Source organism: Photinus pyralis, unplaced genomic scaffold, assembly GCF_008802855.1.
Source record: "Photinus pyralis isolate 1611_PpyrPB1 unplaced genomic scaffold, Ppyr1.3 Ppyr1.4_LG6, whole genome shotgun sequence".
Taxonomy (NCBI): domain Eukaryota; kingdom Metazoa; phylum Arthropoda; class Insecta; order Coleoptera; family Lampyridae; genus Photinus; species Photinus pyralis.
Genome location: NW_022170663.1, coordinates 18,556,980 through 18,582,948, shown reverse-complemented (window position 1 = coordinate 18,582,948; position 25,969 = coordinate 18,556,980). Strand labels below are relative to the sequence as shown.

The following is a 25,969-nucleotide window of genomic DNA, read 5'->3' as shown; positions in this document are numbered from 1 at the left end:
TCTAGAATGCTCTGTGTAATGAACGATTTTAAAATGACAAATTAATCTCGTCGTAAAATTTAAATGTTGTCCGCAAAGGTCGATCACTGAACGTGCTGCAACAAAATTTGGGAACTGGAAACTGGTCTTGGGCCCCCGAGGTGGATGCACTCCTTGCTGCATTTTATATTGAATCGATAATTGTACGTCTGACTGCACTAATGCAAGAATTTGCTGAATCATCTCCCAATAATGGTTCAATGTAAGTAATCATCATTCCGATCTTATTTTTTTTACCTTCTTAATTTTATACTCGGGGTCTGAAATAACGGTAGCGGGTACCTATGCATCCTTGAACTGGATTTCACCACTGTCAGACGTAATAAATTGGAAATACGAAAGAATTTGATTAAACCGAAGAGAATTGAAATAGTTGAAACAAAATTGAAAGGAAATGAGAGCGATTTTGGCAAACACGAGGAGGGCGGTATTTGCGCGAAAATTGTATTTGAATCACTGACTGGAAGCGATGATATTTTTGTTGAAGCATGTGAATCATGTACAAAGCCATTGTTTGATTCCGTGCCGCTTTTAAACAAACGATAAATGAAGTGATAAGGCGAACATACCACTCCGCTGATAACGAGGAAAGCTATACCTAAACTTCAAAGAAAGCAACTATGAATTACTGCCCAATACTTGGCGTTGAATTGGGAAACGGAGTACGCCCCCCAATTTCGATTATTTATTGCAAAGGCGAGAAAAGGAATAAATATGTGTGCAACCCGTCATTAACTAAGAACGATAATATTTTTGTGCATGTAGGGAGGATACGTAATTTGTTAAAATGTCCGGCGTCATCGTATATCATATATGGCCATAATTAACTCAAAGACTAATTAATATATACGAGCCAGCCATGTGTGAGCAGCTGACTGATGAGGAATGGACAATAAAACGAGTCATACGCACAGTCAACTGCACTTTACGTTTATTTGAAAACAGCTGGTTTGCATTTGGTAGCCACTTATAGGCACCAGCGGCTTCGTTTGTGAAGAAGTTTTAGCTCTTAATAATTTCTGAAGAAAACCAGTAGCTTTCGCTTTTCAACGACAAAAACAGACGTCTTGAGCTGCGTCATATTTTCGGTTATAAGTACCAGTACGTTTGTGACAAGTACACCGTATTTCTCCGACCGAATTACACTTTTTATATGTTACTAAATATACATGGTCCTTTATGCTGAAGGTTTGGTAATTAGTAATTCGAGTCGATTTTCTTAGCCAAGATTGTGATCCTTCAGAGTATTGTTGAAGTTCGAATCTGTAATATCCCGTCGTTTTGGGAAATTCAACAAACTATGATTCCCTGGAAAGTAGAATACTACAATATATGACCGTAAATACAGGGTGCCCATTAGGTATGGAATATAGTATATACATATCTTGTTACATATTTATTTCAAATGATCGATCGATTTTATACGATCCTTAACGATTATGTTCGCTTTTATGCATTTTCGGTAACGTAGATTATTACTACGAAAATATTCGAAAAAGCTGGCCGTTAAATTTTTCTTCGCTAGAATAGTTGATCTTTAAAATAGACGCATTATTGATATTGGTGTCTCTCCGAAGTTGTTGGAGGATTTGAGTTAACTATTCTACATAATTACAATTTGTATATCCAAATTTTGGGAGTTAAGCGTGGAATCTTAGAGGGTCAATAAAGAACCACGGACGTTTATTAACCCTTTGAATTAAAGGTATGTGTTTTTTTAAATTAGTTTTCAAATTTTGAGTTTAAATTTTTTAGGGTTTTTTTTTATTGTATACTTTGAAATTTAATTTAATTCATCTTGGATGAATGGTTTATGGGCCATTTAATTTCGTCTATCATCGAGAATTCAACAAGCAGAGCAAAATCGTTGCGATCAATTAATCACGTACATCTGTTTATGGGAATGCAGTCCGCTTATCAATAAGTAACACGGCCGCTCGCACAATAGCTGTTGCAGATAAGAATTTGGGGAAATTTGCTAATCTACATCAAGGCGTTCAAGGCTCCATCTTGTACAGTGTAAAAACACGTATGTAATCTATTCTTTTCATACGATTTTCCAACACATTTTGATCAGCGTGTTTACTAAGAACGTTAATTGATGTTTTGATTGCGCTGATAAAATAAAAAATTGCTCTGATCTCCTTTTTGGGAGTCAATCCTGGAAATTTAATTAAATGGTTACAATTATCAAAACCAGATTGTGTAAAATTAAGGTGTGTTGTCGATATTTTATTTTGTATCAATGTTAAGTGGCCTTTTCGCCCTCTTTTGAGAGGTTTATTTTACTGCCCTGGAGCTAGCCAGGTCAATTTTTCTTGCTGTACTGAATTATAGAAAAAAAATCTTAGTAAATATGGACTGTATACAAAATTGTTATATCTGAAAGTTGTTTAACATTTTATTTCCCATAGCATTCCATTGTTTTTATTTCAGAAAATAAATGAAAAACGAAAAACAATTGATTTTTTTTAAATAGCAATGCACACTTTCATTTGATAGAGATTTTTTTTCTCTTTTCAATGACGTAACACGTTAGCACCCGCGTACAAGAAATTGTTTCAAGCTTTTTGTGATAGGTTATGCCCATTTTACTGCTAATTTCGTTTTGTCTTCAAGGTTTAATAAGAAACGTACACGTTCATTTGTTTTATTTTGATGTAGGATATCTGGATTAATGTTATTGATCTAATTATAATAAATTTTATTTTAATTTTCTTGGATAAAGGTACTAACACTCGAAAAGAGAAAAAAATGAGCCTAATGAAAAGGTGCACTGCCATTAAAAAAAAATTCAATTGTTTTTTATTACCCATTTGTTTTCTCAAATAAAAACAACTAAATGTTGCCTTATTGTGGAAAATAAAATGTTAAACAACTTTCATATAGAAAAATGTTGTATAGATTTGATATTTACCGAGATATATACTATATTCCATACATAATGGGCACCCTGTATACAGTACCATTGTTTAAATTATAAACAGGATTCAGATTTAATCACCGGGGAAATATTAGTCACCGGACTCTCCCGTGGACCACCTCTGAGGGTCTCAAACCCACCTTTGATCCGCGGAGCACTGGTTGGGAACCATTGATTTCGAGACATGATATAGTAGCCTGTAATCCTTCATCATGTCATATTTGGCACGCTCAGGCTTAGGTAGACAGGTAGTACAGAGGGGGATGGGAGCTCTTTTCGTCACGAACTTTCATCACAAGAGCATTTTTATTCTCGACTCCACCACAACGGTGTGTGATGTAACAGACTAATAGCTTTAGAATGAGTAATGCAGGAATAAGTTGTGTTACAGGTCCATTTTTAGTTTAGTTTTGTTTTATTTATTTTGATTTTTAGGTTAGGAATTTGTTTATTTTGTTTTGAATTTCATCACATAGGCGTGCCCATTTTCTTAAATTTCTTCTTTTGATTTCTTCGCTTCTTTCGATTCTTGCCCTCTTCTTACAATTGTATTTACCTTTTCACGCTTTAAACACTTCTTATTTCCTTACTGTTTTCACTATTCTAATTTTCGAAGCTTATGTGTACTATTTTATTCCATGTTACGCCTCTGATTCGTTTCAGAGCCATCTGTTGGTATTTCGTCTAAACTACGCTATTCTTTCCCGCTCTTTTCAAAAATCTATTCTTCTTTTCCCGCTAACTTTTTATGTTTCTTAATTATTGGTATTACTGTTCGTTTTTTTCAAAATCTTCTACGTTTCGTTTTCCGTTTTCGATAATTGTCATTTTTCTTTAGTGTGCTTGTGAGGTGCGAAATTTTTAGAGCCGCATTAATCCAACAATTTTTGGGATTTTACCCTCTTGAAAGTCACCCTACTCAACAAAAAGGATTTAGTATCCGTCCTTTTAAACCCTATTTTGGGGATCAAGAGTAGAGGAGAGACGCACTTGTGTTTCCGAGTACAACCAATATAAATATTTTAACTCTTGCTCGCCGGATTTCAACCCCTTTTGGTCCGAGCGTTAATTTACTACCACCTATATTATAGCACCCAAAATATTATATTGTTTCTACCTTTAAGGCCCACACCATCTCGGCCTTGTATTTTTCCCCTTCTTATTTATTCTACCTGTACCGTACTGCTTCAAACTCTTCGTCGTTCGTCGTCCGTCTTCAGTCTTCAGTCGTCCACCTTCAGTCTTCGTCGTCCACCTTCAGTCTTCGTCGTCCGCCTTCAGTCTTCGTCGTCCGTCTTCAGTCTTCTATCGATACCCTCAAATTTCTTTCCATTTGATCCCTTCTACCCTCTTCCCTATCCTTATTTTCTCCACACTTAGCCACTGGTCTACTCACCGAGTCTGCCGAACAACCGCTGGACAACTTCAGGAGCCAGGAAAACAGCTAAGCACCTTCCAATTCACCGTTATTCATTTATGATGGCCCGTTAAGTTTAATTTAAAAAAAAAACCATTAATTCAGTCATCTTACCATCCGTTTAATTAATTATTTTAGTCAAGTTTGTGTCTTACTGTGAGACGAGATCTCGTTCCGTGATTTTTTTTATACCATACCACCGAGAACAGCTGGAGCCGTAATGCTAGATTCTTCCCTTCCTTCTAAATTTTCTTCGTCACAGTTGATAGTACGAATCTATTGCCGAAGTCCCTACACTGCAATGAACTACAACGGTCCGTTGTCGAGGTTACAGGGCGATATATAAAAGGCGACCTTTGAATGATACTGAAATGACCTTCAGTTTTCACATTAAGCGATGCAGGAATAATATATAATATAATAAATACTTAAATAAATAATCCTCGTGATTTTAAGAGATTGAAATGGCGTGTTTATCTCTTTATTTTGCAACTGTTTACTACGCTAATATGAAGTAGATAAAAGTGGAAATCACGGTACCACGACAGCAGAACTAGTAGCGTCGAGCATCATGAAGTTTTTACTGATCGTGAGTTAGATCTTTTTTTTAACAAATGACTATTTTTTCTCTAGGTGATCATTTGTGCTAAGTACTCCAGCGAAATGTAAGTATCTCTATCACACCAAATGGGTTTCATGGGTATAAACTATTCCATCAGGACTACCGTTTGGCCAATTACGACAAGTACGGGACCTTGTCCGGGACAAGATTGTTCGGGCGGAATATGGGTTGATATGGGTGACCCGTGCTGGTCATGTGTAATCTATGACACTTGTCACTCGCTCGGATGTGATGATCCGCAATCTTTCTGCTTTCTTTATAATGAAAGCTTTCCGATGGATCAATATGCAGTCCAGGGGGAATGTGAGCTTAGATGGGGTTGTGTTATAGAGGATAACTTGCGTTTTTTAGGTCGAACGAATCCCTGTGCGGAAACACCTTTGTTAGACGAGGGAGGGCAGTTAACCGCTGTTTGCGATGGTACCCGTAATTGTCCAACTGGCTACAACTGTGTTGAGTCCGTATGTTGCAAGTCACTTTAGACGTCTACTGCTACTACTACTAGAGCTTCATGGGAAATTTCTAAAAATCGTTATTTACTTTGAAATAAAGTTTAATCTCCCTTTACTATAGTTTTTGGAGACCTCCTAGTGCATGTTTTCTAACAAGAACTTCGTGTTATACCACTGCGCTGCTCTTCACGTATCCATAATTATTGCGACAGGGTTATGGCATTGTTACTACGAATTACGATCATGAATGTTTAATTAATTCACTAAAACTTCACAATCTAAGCCCCCCGCCCCTCCGGAAGAATCTGAAAAGAAATTGGTCGTACCGGAGCAGTCAACTAGGTTCGAGAAGACTTTACAATCAATAAACACTTTTAAATTAGAACTTAGCATGCAGAATCGCGAACCTTTAAATGTATTAAAGAGCATCCAAGTATAGTTCAAGGCCCTAGAGGCGTTTATCTGCGTATACTCCGTCCAATGAACATACCTACACAAAAAGATGATTTCAAGACGTTTACCACAGTGAGAATATTTTATTATGAGTTTATTGTCGAAATTTTTAAAAAGTTGAAAGTTTTAGTTACAATTTCGGCACTTTAGACGATTTAAATATATGTATCCCGCGACTTATTTAATTCGCCACGCAGTTGTTTCGTTAATGCGTAATGAGGAATTTTTTTCCAGCCAGTACATTTATTTTCGCCTACCAAACAAGGCTTTATTGACGTTAATAAAAAGGCCGAAAGATTTAATAGGACAACTTATCTTTTCTTAAGCTGCCTTTGTTTTTTGTTCGAAAAATATAGTTCAACAGCACACCCAAAATTTTTAATTAACTTCCCCCTTTTTTTAAAATGAAGTACTTGCGATCTCTTCTTTATGGCTGAGCTTGATCAACTTCATGTATCTATTAATTCAACTCTGAACGATCCCCTCTTTTAATTACCGAGTAAATTGTTCACCCCCGCAATTAACTTAAAACTGGCGATTTCTAAATTTTGTATTTCCTAGTACGTTCCTTGCACCACCGATCCCAACCGCATGTTAAAAAAACATATATCCCTATTAAACGGATGTAATTTGATTTAACACCCTGACCATGTAAAAAACAATGACGCATTTTACGTATTACTTACTGCGGGAAATTCAAAAAATCACATTCAAAATAACCGCTACCTACTTTTCCATTTGCAAATCCAATATTGGCAAGTGCGTATTTTTAGCGGATAAAAAGTACTGCTATCACCTGAATAAATTCCGTCCGTCCGTTCGAAGTTTTGTGTGCATCTATCAATTGTTTCTATTGCCCATAATTTGAACAGTTCGAAAACGAAGATAAATAATGTAGCACAAAGTTATTCATATTTACAGAAAAATAGTATAATAGTATATTATTCAACGAGTGAGAAAGACGAGTTGCTCGACCCGTGGTGTAATTTATCTGAGTTTATTAGTGCTAATTGATAGGGATTGGGATCAAGGGTGTGAAATCCATGTTTTCGTGGACATACCAGTCCTGTAAGCATGTTGGAATGGATGTACTAGTACCCTATTCTTTATGTATGCATCCACCAGCTCCTCCACCATTTTTAAAAGAAACGATGATAAGGTGATGTGGCCTGTAATCTTTCACAGTGTCATATTTGGCACGCCCAGACTTATGTACGTACACCACTCCTTACCTTTCTCCAGCTTTCTTCTTCCTAAAGCCAGGGAGGCTCTAAAGTGCAACAAAAGTTCAACGGTCGGTCCTGCACTCTTAACTGGGCTGAACCTGTTGACCGCCCATCTCACAGATCCCTCGCACCGACTCGGGTAGCTCCTTTTGGTGGGTCCGAAGTTACGTAATCCCCAGGGCCTGGAAAGTGTCTTACACAGAGGGAAGACCATCCATGTTACCACAGAAAGTCCTTCATGATCCTCGTTTAGACCTTCGAATATGGTCCTTATACCTGCGCTGAGCGATTTTAAGATATTCACAATCCGCAGGTAGCTTAGTTCGCATGGCCCTATTAAAGGGCCTGAGAACCTCCTTACGAACCTTTTTGAGATCGGAATTCCACCAAGGTGTTCTCTTCGTTCCTCGAAAGGGACGCAGTTTACAGCTGTCCTTAGATGACGCTGTTACGGCCTCTCTTAGTAATGCGGCCGCCTCTTCGATTTTTCCTGCTTTGCGACAGTTAAAGGTGGCCCATCCAACCGCTCTGACAGCTTTGCCAACGTTTCTTCCTAGAAGGCTAGCTTTGGTACATACTTACATAGTACCTTTGATTCACAACATCGTAAACGTCTGCTCTGAAAAGGGCTTTTTACACGCTTACAGAGAGGCAGTACGTATCAAAAGCTCTATCATTGTACGAGGAGAATCCACTCACCCCCAATTGAAAAAGGATCAGCCTGAATCAGACAATTTTGAACCACCCACGAACAAAAAATGAACAATTCTAACTTAGGCTTAAAAATTTCAATAATAATATACTTAGATAATTTGTTTAAGTAATAAATAACAGTACAAATTCAATATTAATAGTTTAAAGATAAATTTCTCGTGGATGTACATGGTTTTTCGTTTCAAACTACCCTTAAATTGGAGACCTAAGGAGACCTAGGAGAACTAAGCAGAGCAAATTTGTGGGGCATTCAGTTTTTTTACAAAATTTTCCCGCAAAATGAGTATTTTCTTCGATATCGAGGTCGAAAATTGACCAAATCCTCCAACATTCACTTCTTTGGAAAAATGTCTCAATTTTTGGAGGGCTGTATTTCGGTAAGTTACCTACAGAACGGGTTCTGGTCTGAAATTGTAGCAATTTTAGTCTACTTTAAAAACACATCGAACACGTTTTTTAACAAGACATGGTTTAGAACTTATATTGAAAAAAAAGAAGTACGATAATTCCGCGATTTGTCGAGTACTGAAAAGTTAGCACTGAAACGAGGACAGCGGAATATTTGGTGCACCATATTGCTATAAGGGTGGTCAAATTGTCCCGTCACAACAAATTCACACCTTCTCCGACAGTAAGACATGCGATTTTTTTCAATTTGAGAGGGGCGTAAGAAAGTTATCTCCCACCAGCAATAAAATTAGGGTCTTGAAATTCAAATTAGCATTTCAAACCGCATTATAGGCACGTCCAAATAAAGCAAGGCAAATTTGACTGACCCACTTCCGGTCATTACGCCGGAAGTAGGTGGTACCCTTGTCTTTCAGGATTTGAAATAATATTTTTGGAACACTTAAACTGATCCAATTAATAACGGAACTTCAAAATACTGAGTATACGAAATAAATTGTACAAAAATAGAGAAATCTTCGTAAAAGACATTTACGGCTATAAAAAGTAGGAAATTAACTTCGGTCAATGACTTTAAATGTTTCAACATCTGTGCTTCGGACAAAAAATATCAACGACTGCACCTTCAAAAAATAACCTAATCATAAAAAGGCTTTATATTGTCGCGTAATGGTATTCCATTAAGAAAATTCGAGGGAATATTTTTAGGTTCCCAGTTTATAAATAACAAACAATCAAAGATTGTGAAAAACAGGGAATGTTAATAAACCTACAATGCAAAACAACTGTGTGTAAGTGAACGGTTCATTAAACTGAATGTTTGTGTCTTGAAAGTTGAAAAACACGAGCTAACTTTTTTTTTGTATATACTCTTGCTGGGCCAAACAACTTCGCTGTTCCATTGACCGAAGTGCATCGCAATTTATTCGGTCAACTCGATCAGTTCAAGGTTAAAAACAAGTACTTTTTGAAGAAACTTTTCTTTTTTAACGCGAGTAATGGGTACAAAAGGAAAGATGATTGATGAATACGAATCTTTAACAGTAATCTCCTTCGGATCTGTATCTGATAAATAACTATATCGTGATTCACGATTTGTTGACTTCGACTTAATTTGAGAAAATGAGGGCATAAATATTGCACGCCGTTAATGTCTTTTAGACAACTATAAACAAACATTTTGATTGATCTTAAATAACAAGATCGTCACTCGACCAATTTACGTAAATTTTGTGTGTGAATTAACGGATTTTAAAGGCAGCGCCAGTAATTCTCAAGCGAGGCAACTAAAATTACCGCTAAATTAGAGACAGTTTTGGTTAGCCAAAAAACGTTTTACTTTCCGTTATTTGCGGTAAGGTTTACAAATTGTTGTTGTATAAAGATAAAACGTGATTCTAAACCTAATCGAGTGTTTTCACTTATTTCTACTAAACAAATAGTAGATGAGAAAGAAAAATTGATTATAGAACCGAGGAACTTTCTGTATGCATGGGGTCTATTTCCACAGAATCCACAAATCATACAATCATCAACTTAAAACATGATGTAAAAGGGTCAAGAGAATTAATACTTTTCTAAAAAATAATGAAAAATAAAGAAAATTTCTGTGCTCCAAATTTTCCTAGAATATTTTTAGAATCTTCTGAAAAAGTGTTTTTAAAATATTTTTAAAATCCCTTTAGAAACATTAGAACCATTAAAATGCCTTAGAATATTTTTAGGATTTTCTTAGAATTTCTACAGTCTACAGATTTCGTTTACAAGGATCACAATCCATTCTGCAAGTGCACATAAAGGTAATACCTCCTTCGTGATTTAAAATATACAAATCCTTGAAGAAAATTTTGTCTGTCACATTGAACATATCTTCAAAACAACATTTTTTAAAAGAAGCTTTTTATGGTATCCAAAATAAAGTTTGCTACCAATTCTACGTATTACGCATGTGCTCAGTGGCGTACTTTTGCATGGTCAAGGGGGGCACATTTTCTTAATGTCCACTACTAGTTTACATTACATATTATTAAATCCTTTTTGGATATAGCAGCAATAAAAGGTCATTATATTATATACCTAATAAAATTTAAGAAACAAACCCAGATTAAGGAATATAGTTAAAATTTTAAAAATGTACTACACCTTTTCCACTTTTATTCGAGAAACTATCAAGTTAATTTGAGAAAGTATCAATTGTATTTGAGAATAGTAAAATGTATTTGAGAAAACAACAAATGTAGTTCAGAATAGTGATTTGTATTTGAGAAGGCATCAAATGAATTTGAGCGTAGTAAATTGTATTCAAGAAATGGTAAAATGTATTTGAGAAGATATCAATTGAAAATGAGAAAAACAACATCACATGTATAACATAGCCTAATGCTGTTGCGGAACGACATACAGTAGCGGAATTATAAAAATTTGATTCTTAATATTACATTCTGAATTCTGAAATACAATTAACGACTTCTTAAAATTAAATGATACTTTCTCAAATACAATTGACTATTCTCAACTGCATTTGTTGTTTTCTCAAATCCAACTGACTATTCTCATCTACTTTGATGTTTTCTCAAATACAAGTAACAATTCTCAAATACAATTTACAACTTCTCGAATAAAAGTGGAAAAGGTGTAGTTTGATCATGTTTCTTATATTGTCATATTAAAGAAAAGTTAATTCTTTAATAAATAATGCTTTCCATTTAAAAAAGTGCCCTCTTAGTCCTCTAGACGCCCGTCTCTAAATAATTTTTAAGCATGTAGATTTACGTTTTAGAATTAACTTTTTTTTTACGCAAACTAGTAAAATATACAAACACTATTTTCTTTAATTTGAGTTTGCACTTAAATTCGATTATGGGATACTTTTTTATGCTGCAATATCCAAAAAAGTGTACTCTTTAATAATCTGTAATGAAAACTAGTAGATGCCATTAAAAACTCTCTTGATTTAATCACTAGAATTGGAAGCAAACTTTTTATAATTTTGGGTACCATAAAAAGTAAAGATGTTGTTTTGAAGATAATATATTCATTGTTCCAGACATTTTCACCCTGTATTGTGCAGAGTTACCTGTTTTTATTTACAGGGAGCACAAGGCACGAATAAAAGTAAAGTTCTTTTCCTTTTCAGAAAAAAAAACTCAAAACTTTAACATTATATTTCGACTTTAAAAACTCTGTTTTACTTCATCATAACCCCTACATATATTTAGTATTACCGACATATCCCAATTTTCTAAAGAAAAACACAATTCAAGTTCATAATTAAGCATAACAACCCTTACACTCCCTTACTTTTGTCATTTGTTGTTAAATTCTATGCTTTCGCGACATGCGATGTTGTAGCATTAGAAATCATTTTTATCCGCTCATCTGAACATCTGCGTTACATACTTATACAAATATTATAAAAAAAATGTAATAAATACATACGTAACAACGAACGTATCTGACATAGTAATCTTGAAATATACGTAATTGCCATAGAAAATACTAGAAGCTTATACCTCGACGAGAATCTAGCAATAAATTACATTATAAAATGTGATTCATTTTTAAACGTTTAACGTCCTCGCGGTCTAATAAACTGTATAAAAAATTTTCCGGTTGCGGTTTTCAATAATTTCATTAACAATACGTACCTACGTCACTTTTTTCTTTATATATAAACTATTTCCCAATTTCTCATATTTCGAGACTGATTCGCTGGTAAATAAACTGCGTTGATCGGGACACTCCAGTTTTTTGCAGTCTAGAAATCCAAAAAGGCAATGCCGAATGTATTTTAGGAACCTTACCTTTTTTTGTAATTCTTTTGATGAAATTTATTATGTTTTAAAACCCCGTTCTTATATGTAATTTGTTCCTGTTCTATTATTTTCATTAAACGTTTACTTATTAAAAAAAATTTCTCATATTGTAATAATCACACTATTTGATAATAATTTGCAATTTGATAAACCTGAATTTAAAATTCACATTTTACCTGGTAGCTTTTCTATTTCTTTGGGGATTTTTCACTTTGATTACGAGATCTTGCACGACGGTATCTTGGAACTTAAGTCCTTATTCTTGGTTTATTAACTCTTAACTTAACACTGAAGGTTTTTTGATCGTGGACATGCCATTTTTCAGTTAGTGTCAACAATAAATTAGTAAGAATTCTGATACTTGAAAAGCAATAAGACAATCCTATTCATCTTATTGCAATTCAGGTTCATTTGGAATGATGCGACGATTACGGAAGGAATGGTTTCCCCTGAAGAGAGCTTCAGTGGACGTTAGAAACCATGTGTCCAAAATTGTAGAATAACCCTTAATTCACGCTGCTTAGGTACACATAATATGAAAAAGTATCGTTAAAGCAGAAACAAGAAAGGACTCTTGCTGTAAAATTTTGGTGACATAAAATGATGTACTTGTAAATCTGATAACTGATAATGATAATATAGTCTTAATATAGCGTAATGTAGTAATGAATATTGTACCATAAAGTATTTTGGGCATCACACCATGAAAGCACACTAAAGAACATGTGCTATCTGGGATTCAATCCTCAATTTCAACTCAATAATGTTTAACGAATCGTAGCGAATATTCTAGAAATCCTGAAAGACATCGAGGCGCCATGAAAGGTTTGTCATAGGCGACTCAGGCGAATGTCGCATTGTTTTCATTTTGATTCTCTAAAATTTAAACATGAAACTTGCTCTACTTTAGCGATCATTTCGGATCAAAGAAACACAAAAGGTTTAAGATCTTTTATGTCTCGATGAATAAATCCCCACAAAGTATGATGACTATAGGAATCTCATCAATAAAAACGGCCTTGGAAGTTGAGCTTAAAATCAGTATCAGCATAATGATGAGTCAAACAAATACAATTCCATTGTAAGATATTCATTTCCGAGTTCCATTTGTATAAGGATATAAGACGGTCAGAGACGTGACAAGAAGACATATGTATTAATAAATGGATCGTAAATATATAATCCAGATTAAATTAACAAAGTAAATGAATAAATATATAAAAATCACAGGTAGTATCACAATATCACAAATCAGTTTATCCATCTTTGTTTGTGGATTCCCTTGATGTAGATCGAGATCTTAATCGTATCGATCTTAAATTTGTTCTTCGTTCCTAATAGCTCTGAGTTGGTATTTCTGCCATCCCCAAGCTTCTTAGCGAGATTTTCTTCCATTTTGCTGAGAGTACTCTTAAGAACTGGCTACTTTCAGAGGACGTTATCTGTTCTTCTATTCTTTTATTGGTCTTATTAATATCGACAGTGAGCCCTGGGTTTGTAGTTGTATATTCTGTACTGTCTTTTTTAGTAACAAACACAGATTTTAATAAATCTAGCGAAATAAGTAGATACAAGTTCTTTTGCAAATTCTTTGACTTCTTATACATATATCTTTTTTGCAGATTATACACTCTGGCTATACGACACATTTCCTACGGTAGTTGGTCTGACAACCTTTCGTTGCTTCCATATAGCACATGTTTTCCCTCTCTTTCCTGTACGACCACTTCTTGTTTATATACAGGGCAATTTTTATAGCTAGCATTGTGGTTTCCATTGCAGTTCACACATCGGTGGGTCAAAAGATTTGCCTTCATGCATCTCTTTCCCGCCACACACATATCTGCTTATTTGACCATCTGACTGCAGTATGTACAAACTGTTGACATCTAAAACAGTATACACAGACATACTGCTAACGATAAAATCCAGCTTTAACGTTTTCAGGTATTTAGGTTTATTAAAAGTCAATGAGTAGCAGTGTCTACCAAATTTCCATTGATTCTGACCTTAATACATATAACATTTATGATTCCTTCACTCCCCATCTCTTCCTTTATTTCTTCGAGGGTAGAATTCAATAGATCACGGCTTACAACAACACCTCCTCTTCCTAGAATTTGTTTCAAAAAGCAGTCCGTCTCTTATCGTTGGTATTTTCGCGGAAGAACAAGATTGTTTCAGGATTTTATAGGTGAGGGTCCTCGGACAGGGTCCCCTTTAGTCACATTTTACGACAGGCAGGGATTACCGTGGGCCAATTCTCTTCCCCGCCCCTACAGGATTGTTAGCAAAAGAAAACTACACGTCGGCGTGGATTGAATAGAATATAAATTGAAACAAAAAAGGTGTGAAATATCGGTTTGTGAAATTAAAATGTAAAATAATAAGTATCAAAATCAAGTTTTTCACTTTAAATTACACTTCACAGTTCCTTTATAGTTGTTAGGTAATTATGATACATATATTGATTTACTTTTAAAGCTCTTTGAAGTTATTAACTATACGTACAGTAGTTAACTTTTGCATCAGTGTTACTATTTTGTCTGTTGAAGTAAATAATTGAATGTTAGGTAATTTTGATTTGTTCGTCTAACATGCAAAACACTACGCAATAAGAAAAATTAATCATAAATTCCCCGCAAAAAAATAACACGAAAATGTTAACATCCCAGTAGGGAATTGCTTTTTAATAAGCACAGGTGCTGCAAACTTTTCAAAGAATTTGTATCCTCATCAATCATATATATAACCAAGTGCCTACACTTTGATTTAACAAACCAAAATATATATAATTTGGATAGCCATGTACATAAAATCTTTTCTTTGTCAAACCAGCAATCAATTTATTAAATAAACCGTTATTTGTACCATTGGTAGTTAGATGTAAAATATAATCAATAATTTATTAATGTAAAAAATAATGGCATTTTTTGAATGGGCTATACATCAACTATAATACTATTTGGAGAGTGTAACGTTGGCGAGGAATACAAAAGCCATTATTCTGCACGGTTTCAATTGAGTTGATTAGAAGTGTTTTCCATGAACATCTGTATAAACATTTCGTATGTCGTGGTGAAGGCGTACAAAATATTGCGTTTACTTTTATTAGAAAACCATTAACTTAATTTTATTGTTGAAGAAATTTATTACACCTGCATCGCGGTTTGCGAAAAAAATCTTTAATTGGCTGAAACGTACGTTGTTCAACGAGACAAATTTTATTACAGGAAGACCTTATTACGCCAATAACTTTCTTTTCAATTATCTCTCTACTATGTAGTTAGAGAATGCAATGCTCAAGTTTTTCCGAGTAATGCGCTAACATCCTTCCATTTCATTGCGTATGTGCAAATAAACTTAATTGCGAAACCATTAGTGACGCTGATTTATTCGTGAAGTGGCGCTGTTAAAGATGTGTGACCAATTTATTTTATTCCGTTCTTAAGAGACAGATAGAAGATTTTTGGGAATTTGGTATTAATTTAATTAATTTAACGAAGGCCACTGGAGAATTGCGCCACGGGATCACCGCACCCTCCCACTGCAATTTTTCCTATGGTTGTCCCAGAATAATTTTTTGGGTATTTTGGCTGCTCTGTAATACACTTCATATGACAGTTGCTATTTTTTTTTAATATTACATCTTACCTGTACATTTTTCAATTGTTTTTGCATTTCCTGTGTCCTGATGTACCCTTTGGTCTATTCAATGGTAAAGAAGCGATGTGGGGTCCCATCCACATGTAATGGGATTCACGGAGTGAAATCAACCCCTAAAGTATTTCAAAGTCCTTAACCAAGGTCTGTTCCCAGCTTATCGGAAGCGCACATCCATACTTGACTATAAGAGCTCTTTTACACGAGGATACTGTATGCAAGATACTGTATAGATACAGTCCGTCATTAGAATTCGTATCCAATATACCTCACCGACTTTGGATATTTTAAATCGCTCTTGTTAATTTATTTATTTATTATCCCTCTCTTGTTCTGGACGCTCAACAGGGTTTCGCCTAATTACAAAGTGACCCACACAATGCTTTTTGAGGTGCAGGTCATACTATACTCCGGTACTTACCTTACGAATTAGGAAAACTGTAGGAAAACCTAATGCGGAGTATCCGGCAGAATGCTCGAAACTGGTCTAAGGAAATTCCCACCTCTGTCACAGATGAAAAACTCTTACCTCAATCCAGGTTCGAACACCGGTGTAAAAGCGGTCTAAGGCTAGGCCTCCATTGTCGCAAAAATCTAGATGTCTCTACTTGCGGTAGATAAATGGCTGAATTACATCAGTTGTCCGTGCGATCAGAAATCGTAGGTGGAGGCCTAGCCTAAAATTGCTTACTCCAAAGCAAAGCAATGATGTGGGATCTCGTGATCCCGTCGACATGAAGTGGGGTTCCCGGGGTCAAACTAACTCCTAGAGAGCTTTCATGGTTTTATCCCCAGAGTATTATGGGGTGTAAATAATGCTAGTAACAGCTGATAACGAGGCTGATATAAACCATTTCGAAATTAAGCTCTTACTAATCGAATCTTGCTGGTTAAAGGATCTCGGAAGGAAGGTAGAGGTAGAGGCTATTTCCCCAATGTCTCTTTAGACCTCCACAGTGTTATTGCCAAAGAAATTTGTTCAAATAAATAAGCAGTTGGGGAATTTTCTTTTCAATTTTGTACAATTTTAAAGGAAATTAAGCCCTTAATAGGGCGGTGTGCAATTGAAAAAATTTGAGATCTTTAGAAAATTTGGTATTTGGAAATGGAGTTGTGAAAATAACAGCTTTTGAAAATTAATTAATTTAGCGCAAAATTTTCTCACCGCTTGCTTGCCAATTAGCTGAGTTGGAGAAGTAACCAAAGAAGGTTTATTTACAGAGTGTAATTCAAAACCACACAATTGATAATTGTGGGAAGATTACCAATGCTCACTTTTAATACAATCGTCATAATAAAACTAAAGCTAACATGAGCAATATTTGTCTGGAGAGATGTTTCCAAAGAAAAAAATTTTACTTCCGCATAAATCGACGGAGAAAAACCGCCAAAAATTACAATGTCCTTTGCATCATTGCAGGTCAATGAGGCCCGCCGTAGATGTATCCAGTTATGATTAAGAATTGTTCAGTAAAGTATTGCTGTATGCTCGACGTATGCTATGTGCAATGACAAATGGTCACTAAAACCACCCACAAGCAACTGTTCAGCTAGCTCAATTAAACGCAGGTACACTAACAAAATAAATATCATTCTTTTGGGTTTGACTCAAATCTTGTTTCTTTCACAGGTTTTTTGAGTTTGGGGAACAAGAAGAAGTCTAAAGGGTAGGGGTCAGGCGAGTAGGGCGGGTGGAGAAGAACAGTGATCGAATGTTTATCCAAAAACGCATGAATCTGAGGGCTGAATCGTGACGATAAAACCAGTCAAATCTCCCCCGCTACTCACCTTTTCCGCCATATAGCTTCTTGCAAACGTTTAACAACTTCAATGTGGTATAAGTCTAGTTCACTGTGGAGTCTTGGAGGAGTAATTCGTGTCAACAAGATCTTCACATTAAAACGAATGTGGCCAGCTTGTTTAATCTAGGTCTAGGAGACAGTGTACGTATTTTTTGAACAGATGTCGTATAGTGGGTTGCTCCCCTTGGTGGTAGCAAATTGTGTTATAATTTTGGACACCAATAAAAGTTTTTTAAAAAAAATTGGTTTTGAAGATATATTCAATGTTACCCGAAAGCAACTCTATTCATCACACAGTATCTAGTACAATACAGGGTGTCCATTATGCATGGAATATTATGTATATATTTCGGTATATATCGAATTTATTCAAACATTTTTTATATGAAAGTTGTTTAACATTTTATTTCCCATAATAAGGCAACATTCAGTTGTTTTTATTTCAGAAAACAAATGAGTAACGAAAAAAAATTGAATTTTTTTAAATGGCAGTGCACTTTTACATTAGGATCATTTGATAGAGGTTTTTTTTCTCTTTTCGATAGTCTAATATGTTAGTACCCTAATACAAAAAAATATTTTGATGTAGGATGTCTAGATTAATGTTATTGATGTGATTATAAGTTTTTTTTGAAAAATTTTCTTGTATTACGGTACTAATATGTTAAAGCATCGAAAAGAGAAAAAAATATCTATCAAATGAGCTAAATGAAAAGGTGGACTGCGATTTAAAAAATGAAATTGTTTTTCGTTACTCATTTGTTTTCTGAAATATAACAACTGAATGCTGCCTTATTATGGGAAATAAAATGTTAAACAACTTTCATATAGAAAAATTTTGTATATATTTGATTTTTACCGAAATACATAATATATTCCACACATAATGGGCACCCTGTGTACAGTACCATTGTTTTATACAGTACCATTATTTAAATTAGGTATAAACAATAACAGTACTTCCGCCCGTGTTCGCCTTGGTAGTAGCGTTAAATTACAGTGACGTATACTTTGTATGAAGAAAATGAAGAAGAGTCTGCAAATGTAAAGAAACGGGAATTCGAAGTATCTGAAGGACTAAAGTATCAGAAAAATTCGAATAAGCTGAAGAATCCAAAGCAATCGAATTATTGCAATTGTTTGAAAATTCGAAAGAAACCAGTCCGAAGCAAGGAATTAAAGAAACGGAAGGGAATGGAAAATTTTGAAAAATTCAGGGAGTTGGCAGAATCCAAATGCGGAAAAAGCTGAAAAACTTAAAAATCCGAAACAAAGAAAGAATCAAAATAGTCCAGAGTATCTAAAAAAAATTATAATAATTTGAAGAAAATATGAATGCCGGAAGGAATGGAAGAATCCGAAATCTGAAGAAGTGAAAAAAATGTATGATCGGAATACTTTGAAACTGGAGAGTGGGAAATCTTGATAAACAAAAATTTTGTAGGGTCTAAAGAAACTGAGGATGAGAAAAATGCGCCAAGAATCTACATGAATTATTGAAGAATCCGGAATCTGAAGAGTTGTGAGAACAATATGTCACCTAAACGTGCTTCATGTACTTATAAGCAACAGCTTTCATTAAAAAAATGACGTTAATAAGAGGAAAAGAAAAGTCTCTTATGTGACATAGTGCTAATAAGATCCCCGCATTGTCAAATTGAACATTTTACAAGACGACGAGATCGATCTCCCCATTGACGACTCAATAAAGTAATCAATTAATCGTACATCGCCACGACGGAAATCAATTTTTAAGATTGTGTCAGTACATTAAACGATACAAATATGGAGTACGCCTTTACGAACAAGTATAAATAGAAAACCCAGCGGGCTTTTACAGCGAATGATATTAAGAATGAAATTTATAACATATATATGCACATCTATATACATATGAAATCAAAATAAATTAATCTAAATGCCGTAACCAGATATAACACAAAAGTATTTTAAATACATGGCCAATTAAAACATTTCAAGAAAAAGTTGTCAGTCGTATGATAAATGTTGAATTAATGCGAAAGCCCATGTTACATAGCCTCCTTTCCTAATAAACAATTTATCATATTGACATATATTATTAAGTATTAGGTTCGGTATGCAAATTAAATAGCTTGTTTCTAACAATACCATCACATAGGCCGATGGGCGAAAAAAATACTCAAAAAGCTTTCGGAAGATTTCCTTTCGCCTATTATATTTATGGCAACGTTATCAACCTGTAACTAACTTATTGGTAATTAGAGAGTGAGATTACATTCTCATAAATTTCATATGCAAATGAACAGGTGTGCGCCTCCGTTAACAGTTATAAAGATAACGCATGAATGAGAAAAGTTGCTGAAATTTTCTGTGAGGAATCAATTGCGTTTATGCAAAATACGTACTTCTTGCGTTATACCTGTTCGGTAAGTAACCAAGTTTGCAGTTTCTAATGTCGCTAATTAACAAAGCAGGTACATTGCATTCCGCACGTAATCGTCCAATCAAGGGTATTTATTTTATGTATAAGGGAACGCAAACGCTGTAGTGGAAAATATGTCATACTTTTCACGTTCCAATCTCGTTATTATTACCATATAAAGAGAAATGCCAATTTGGATCACACCACTACGGTGTAGCCTGCGGCACTTCTCGACTGCAATGATAAAATTGCGATAATTAAACTAATTATTTAAGTGCACACACGAGTATACATATCTCCATAATAATATTAAATTGCAGTTTAACCTTGTGTTTTTCCATGAAACATATTCTTTGCAACACAATATGGGTTAGTACTTATTATAAAGTAAAAATGGTAGTGTATAATTTATGGAACCTTTAGTGTGAAAAACAGCTATGCCTTTTGTACTTTCCTTCTGTTTAACGGCAAATTAATAAAACGCGCACGTTTCTTTCAACAATAATTTATACGCAGATAAAATCGCATTCAATTTGTTTCATAGTCTTAAACCTTAACTAGATCTTAAAATTCTCCAGCAATATCTTCAAAATTTTTAATGGAAATTATATGGAAGGAAGATGGTGTTGCGGTCATTTTCTCAGTAATAATTATCTTCGAATTCAAACGCAGTTAACGAGCACCTTCGTAAAATTGTTTACACAACAAAATGCAAATTCCTCCATTAATACCATCGTCTTCCTAAGTTTTTTTAAGAAAATAAATGCAAGCTATGATTCAGAGCGTTCAGGTTATATAAAATACCTGTTTTGGAAGCGGTCATAAATGGCACATTTCATTTCAATCTTACTATTACGCCTATGGAGATACGCATTTTTTATAAAGTAAATTATACAGCATGAAAGCAACTTTTTTTAGTATTCTGAAAGAAATCACAATTTAAACCCACTCTTAAGTTCGGAATATGTCAGTTAACCGTTTATTAATAGATACCTGCCTTATGCAACAAAATATTTGGTAGAGTTTCTTAACCCTCAGGTATTTCGGGTTTGCTCAATTTGAATTGGATGAGATGGCCCCTAAAGAACGTATATTAGTGTTAGGGTCTAGGCATCCGCTATTTGCTGACTTTATTGAAGAGTTGGATTTTGAGAAGACTTTTTCCCTTAATTATATTCATTTCCTCGCCACTCTTCATCAGAAATTTTGTGCGTAATCCAAATTTCGAATCGCTCATATAATTATTATAGAAATCAATTGATTTCCACTGCAATCCATTCCATGGAAATCGTCACAATCGGAATGAATCATAGGATCATTGCAATGCATATAGGTACACTTTTTGATGGATTGCACGCTCATTGGTTGTTTACTAATCAGCGAGCATGAAAATTTGATTAATTAAATAAAGTTATGGATTAGATGGTAATTCAAACAGTGCTATATTTTTAACTCGTCAGTAAACTAGATAAAAAATTAAATAAATCCTTTATGGCTGTGATCGAGGCCTATGTTGTGATCCTTGGACTACTTTTAAAGTTTGAGTTAAAGACCGGGTTGCATTTACTGCACATTTGATACTGAAGAAAAGCCAAATCGAATTTATGAATTTGTTTTTGCCCTTTTTAATTATGAATTTTCTAAAATTCTTTCCATTTGTGAAAAAATACTGATCTTGACGTTTTTTGTCAATGTCAAAATATCACCTCCAAACTAGTTTTTGAAAATTTGGGAAAATATTTGAACGCAAATCCTTTTTTCGGGCGCGCCGAATACACGTAATAGAAAAACTATTTAATTCTAGTATTCATTAATGAATAAATACTCTTGCTCATCTCATCCTTTAATTTACTTCCAATGTTTCTTCGAATTTTGGTTCTTTAAATTCTTATGAGAACTCAGATTTTGTGAACTGTTTGGTTTCTTCCTATTTCGAGTGCCGTCTTTTCTTTTCCTTCAAATTCACCCAACTTCGGATTCTGTTTTTACGACTTTTCTTCTGTATCTGTAGTAGTGTTCATTCTTCATATCCTAAACTTTAAGCATTCTTAGGATTTTCTCGATTAGCTTTGAATCGTGTTCTTCAAATTCTACAAATTTAAGATTTTTCTTGGAATTATTTACACGAGGGTTGTGTAAAAAATAAGGTTCCCACATTTTTTTCAGATGAGTCATTTTTTTATTGAACTGAAAAATACACCATTGGAAAGCTTAATCTTTTATCTATTTTTCAACATAATCGTCAGATTTGTCTACGCATTATATTGCTGACGAGTAATCCACTTTATGGATGAATTAAAAAATCCATTAAACAATTTGGTGACCGCTTCTTGCACCTCTTCGTCCATCTCGAATCGTTGGTCACTCAAGTGCTCCTTTAATTTTGGGAACAAGTTGCAGAAGATCCCAGTCAAATTTGACGATTAACTCCGTGGTTTGGCGAGAGACATGCTGGCGCGCATTCTCATAGCAGCCTTACGCCTTTGGTCAGTCTTCCTCTTCGGCGATTTTGGATGGCTCAAGCAATAACGTTGTAATTTTTGAACGTGCAAAAATCTGTACGAATTCCGCACCTGGCAGTGAAGGCGATGGGAGCTTCCATCGCGGAGCCCAACCAGTGCGGAATCGGGGGTGGGGGAGCTAGCGAACACGGCGATGTTGCAGGATTTCGCCTAGCATATCATGCGGCAACGATCCAGAGTTGGTAACCATACTTTTTACCCAGCCCTCGTATTTGTGAATAAAAATTGATCTCGATGAAACACTGTATCTGGAAATCTTTCAACATAAAAATAACCAATGTTTGAAAATTTGGGCAAACATTTCCATGGCCATTTTTTACTGCGACGACGACATAATATAACCATTTTTGTTGTCCGGTCTAGAGGTTTTTTGTTTTTGTTGGAATTTTCAAAAATTAATTTTGTATTCATTATTTGCTCGTTGAATAACACCATGTTTTAGGAATCTTGGATTTTTTGTTGCAAAATCATAGAGACGCCTAGATAAACCCGCTAGTTCCATTTTTATCTGTGGTTACCGGGGAAGAAATGATTGAATTGTTCTCGAAAAAATAAAGAAGGTAGAGTTTTCGGGTTGTAAAAATTGTTTCTGCAGTGTCTTCCCAAATAAATATTGTTCATGATGAAGTAAAGAATTGGAAAGTAATTGGAGTCACAGAAATATGTCATTTTTTCGTAGGAGTTTTCAATGAGCTTTTGTTTTTTAATTGTTTTTTAGTGTCTAGATACCGAGCGTAGGAATAAGATTGCAGACTTTTTAATAGGGATATAATAATACAGCTCTTAGCTCATCATGAGGTCAAGTTATTGTGGAAAATGCTGATAGTTTTGTTTTTGAAACAATTAACATCCATTGGGGATTAGTGATGTCAGGGATACTAACCACTAGAGAATTTAGACCTCGCCATTTTAAAGTTAATTCGCCATTTGTGGGCGTGAAAAATTTACTCAGTAATTAAAAGAGACGGATCTGGATTATGGTTTACGATAGGAAGGTGCACTGAGTCCACGCGTATCTAAGTCCCAAATTCGGCCCTTTGTACTACCTCCCTGACTAGAGTCGTCCGACCCCTCAACGTCACTCGAGCCATCCCACACGTGAGATGAACCTAAGCATGCTGGAAGGGGACGCGGTTCTAATCTATCAAAATTCTTTAGATTCTTAACCTCTTAACAAGTACCATTTTTGGTGTAGTCAAATTCAAATTAATTCACGTTAATTCAAATTAATTCACGGTAATTCAAATTAATTCACGTTAATTCAAATTAATTCACGTTAATTAGAATTAATTCACGTTAATTCAAATTAATTCCCCCGGTCCATTAAACAATTTGGTGACCGCTTCTTGCACCTCTTCGTGGATCTCGAATCGTTGGCCTCCAATTCATTTTTTGTCAAGTAATTCCTAGATATTTCACTGACTTTAAAAATGGGAGGTGTTCTTGGAATAACAGGGGAGTTCGAAGACCCTCTACCTTTTTTTTATTGTGAAGAGAACTAGTTCCGTTGTTGTCGGGTTGATGGACAAGGAATATTCCCTATACCATTCTTCGGTTACTCTAAGAGCTGCTTGCATGTTTATAGTCCAACGATCTCGCAATCCGCCCTACGACGCAGCCACCGGGGAGAGATTGCAAGATTTAAACAGAAATTTGCTATTGTTTCTTGAACGGTAGTTTGAAATCATAAGGGCAGTTGCAGGAAATGTTTAGTTGCAGTGTAGAAGTTTCCGTAAGCTTAATAACCGGAGAAGGTGCATTCACTAAATAAATAAAGACATTCTTCAAATACGGAAGCTGAACAATGAACTTAGTTCAATCGGTCCCATTTTTAGAAGCATCATTATAACCACAACTTGGAGCAAGTGCTTACTGAGGAGTTTCCCTAAAAAATAAACAGTAATACACTTCATTCCCGTTGAAGAATTCATTATGGGCGGGTTTCTAAATGCAGTTTCCCGAAATACGATATCTGCTAACATCTGTACTATATCCACCAAGTTCCTCAATCCTTTCCGTGAACAGGAAGCCCTGTAGGTAAACATCGAATACCTTGCAGATTGCAGACTTGGTTATACGAAGGGAAGTTTGCAACAAAGACCGTTGCAGGTTCCTAAGCGAAGTATTTGGAAAAGAAACTATTGTTTTGGGGTCCTCTAGCACCAGACATAGTTAATTGTCACATCTTGTATAAATAATGGATGATACACGTTGTCCCAAGGACGAAACAGAATGATTATTAATTGAAACAAAAAACGAAGATTCTGTTGTTCATTCCATTAGCTCATCTGAGCAAAAATATTGTTCCTTTTCCTTGATCACTTAAAATGTTTTCCCTATTCTTTTTTTTTGCTAACCCCTGCATAGAAATACGAATGTGTTCACATAAATCAATTGTTATGGAACTCCCTTTTTCAGAAGTAAACCACCCAGGATTCTAGGAATAGATCGTAAAAAGTCGTTCTATGTTTTTCCCACCCTTCCGTGAGTGCTGTAGGGGTTGGTGGAAATAGCCCTGCAGCTCCTACATAGGAAATTAATCACCTGTTGTGTTAAAGAGTTACCTTTCGCTGCGAATTTTGCCACACGGTTTAAAGTTTCTTATAGCTCGAATCACGGTCTCTCTTTCTCGTGTCGCCAATAGAAGCTCGAGCTATGAGAAGTTCCTCAAAAATTGCGTACTATTTTGTGGAGGTTTTTTTACCGAAATCCACCAAAATGGCGCATTTACTGTATTAGAAATGGCTACCTTGGTTTTTCAACTCACTTCGCTTCTTTCATGCCTTGAATTTACCAGGTTCCTTGGAATTGTCGCATTCTTCGACATCTTCAGCTTCCTTGGTGCTTTCTAAAGTTCTATCAACTATCTTCATCGGCTCCTCCAGTTTCAAGTACTCAATTTTTTTAAGCCCCCTGGGCTCATTCGAATCACCATAGCTTCCGGTTCTTTGGCCCTTTGTTAGGCTTTTTTTCTTTCTCAGCTCTTGCGAATGTTTAAACTGCTTCACTTTCTTCGGCATCTATCGCCGCGCCTATGGCGTGGAAGATCCTCCCGGCAAACCATTCGAACCAGTTGCGCTCCTAAAATTGGTAACGTCCGCCATTTTTGCAAAACTCTTAAAATACCATCTGTTTAGAGGATGAGGCGAAGGCCCACATTTATACTATCCGCTTATTTTCATACCGCTTTTCTACCAACCATAAATACGTGTCTATAATATTAAGACTGTTGACATCCATTGATGGCTAATTATATTCATCGAGTGCAAATTAGCTCATCAAGTGCTACACGTTTTCTCCAACATTGACGAGTGTATACTTTAGACATAATTAAATTGACACTCGGTCAATTACCAAGATTACTCAGCTAGTTCCATTAATTGCAACAAATTGTCGGTATATGCTCGGCGTAGAAAAATTATTTTTGCATTTCAAACGTGGCGTTTCTATTCTTATTAAACCACAGCCGGAGAAAGGACGCCGCGCCTCCAACTAAATCTAAGTCACTT

General features: G+C 35.2%; 1 protein-coding gene across 1 annotated transcript; it reads left to right on the top strand.

Annotated features, from left to right (window-relative positions):
- The first annotated feature begins 4,846 nt into the window (after positions 1–4,846).
- On the top strand, positions 4,847–5,568 carry LOC116174067. Its single transcript, XM_031491851.1, has 4 exons — positions 4,847–4,968; positions 5,013–5,044; positions 5,099–5,304; positions 5,353–5,568. The coding sequence occupies exons 1-4, from the start codon at positions 4,951–4,953 to the stop codon at positions 5,481–5,483; spliced, it is 387 nt and encodes a 128-aa protein (XP_031347711.1). The 5' UTR covers positions 4,847–4,950; the 3' UTR covers positions 5,484–5,568.
- The last annotated feature ends 20,401 nt before the right edge of the window (positions 5,569–25,969 follow it).

Excerpts from the sequence above, each read along its gene's own strand:
- LOC116174067 (XM_031491851.1), top strand. Across the intron at positions 5,045-5,098 it reads GCTAAGTACTCCAGCGAAAT|GACTACCGTTTGGCCAATTA; the intron begins GTAAGTATCTCT and ends CTATTCCATCAG. Across the intron at positions 5,305-5,352 it reads ATATGCAGTCCAGGGGGAAT|GTCGAACGAATCCCTGTGCG; the intron begins GTGAGCTTAGAT and ends TGCGTTTTTTAG.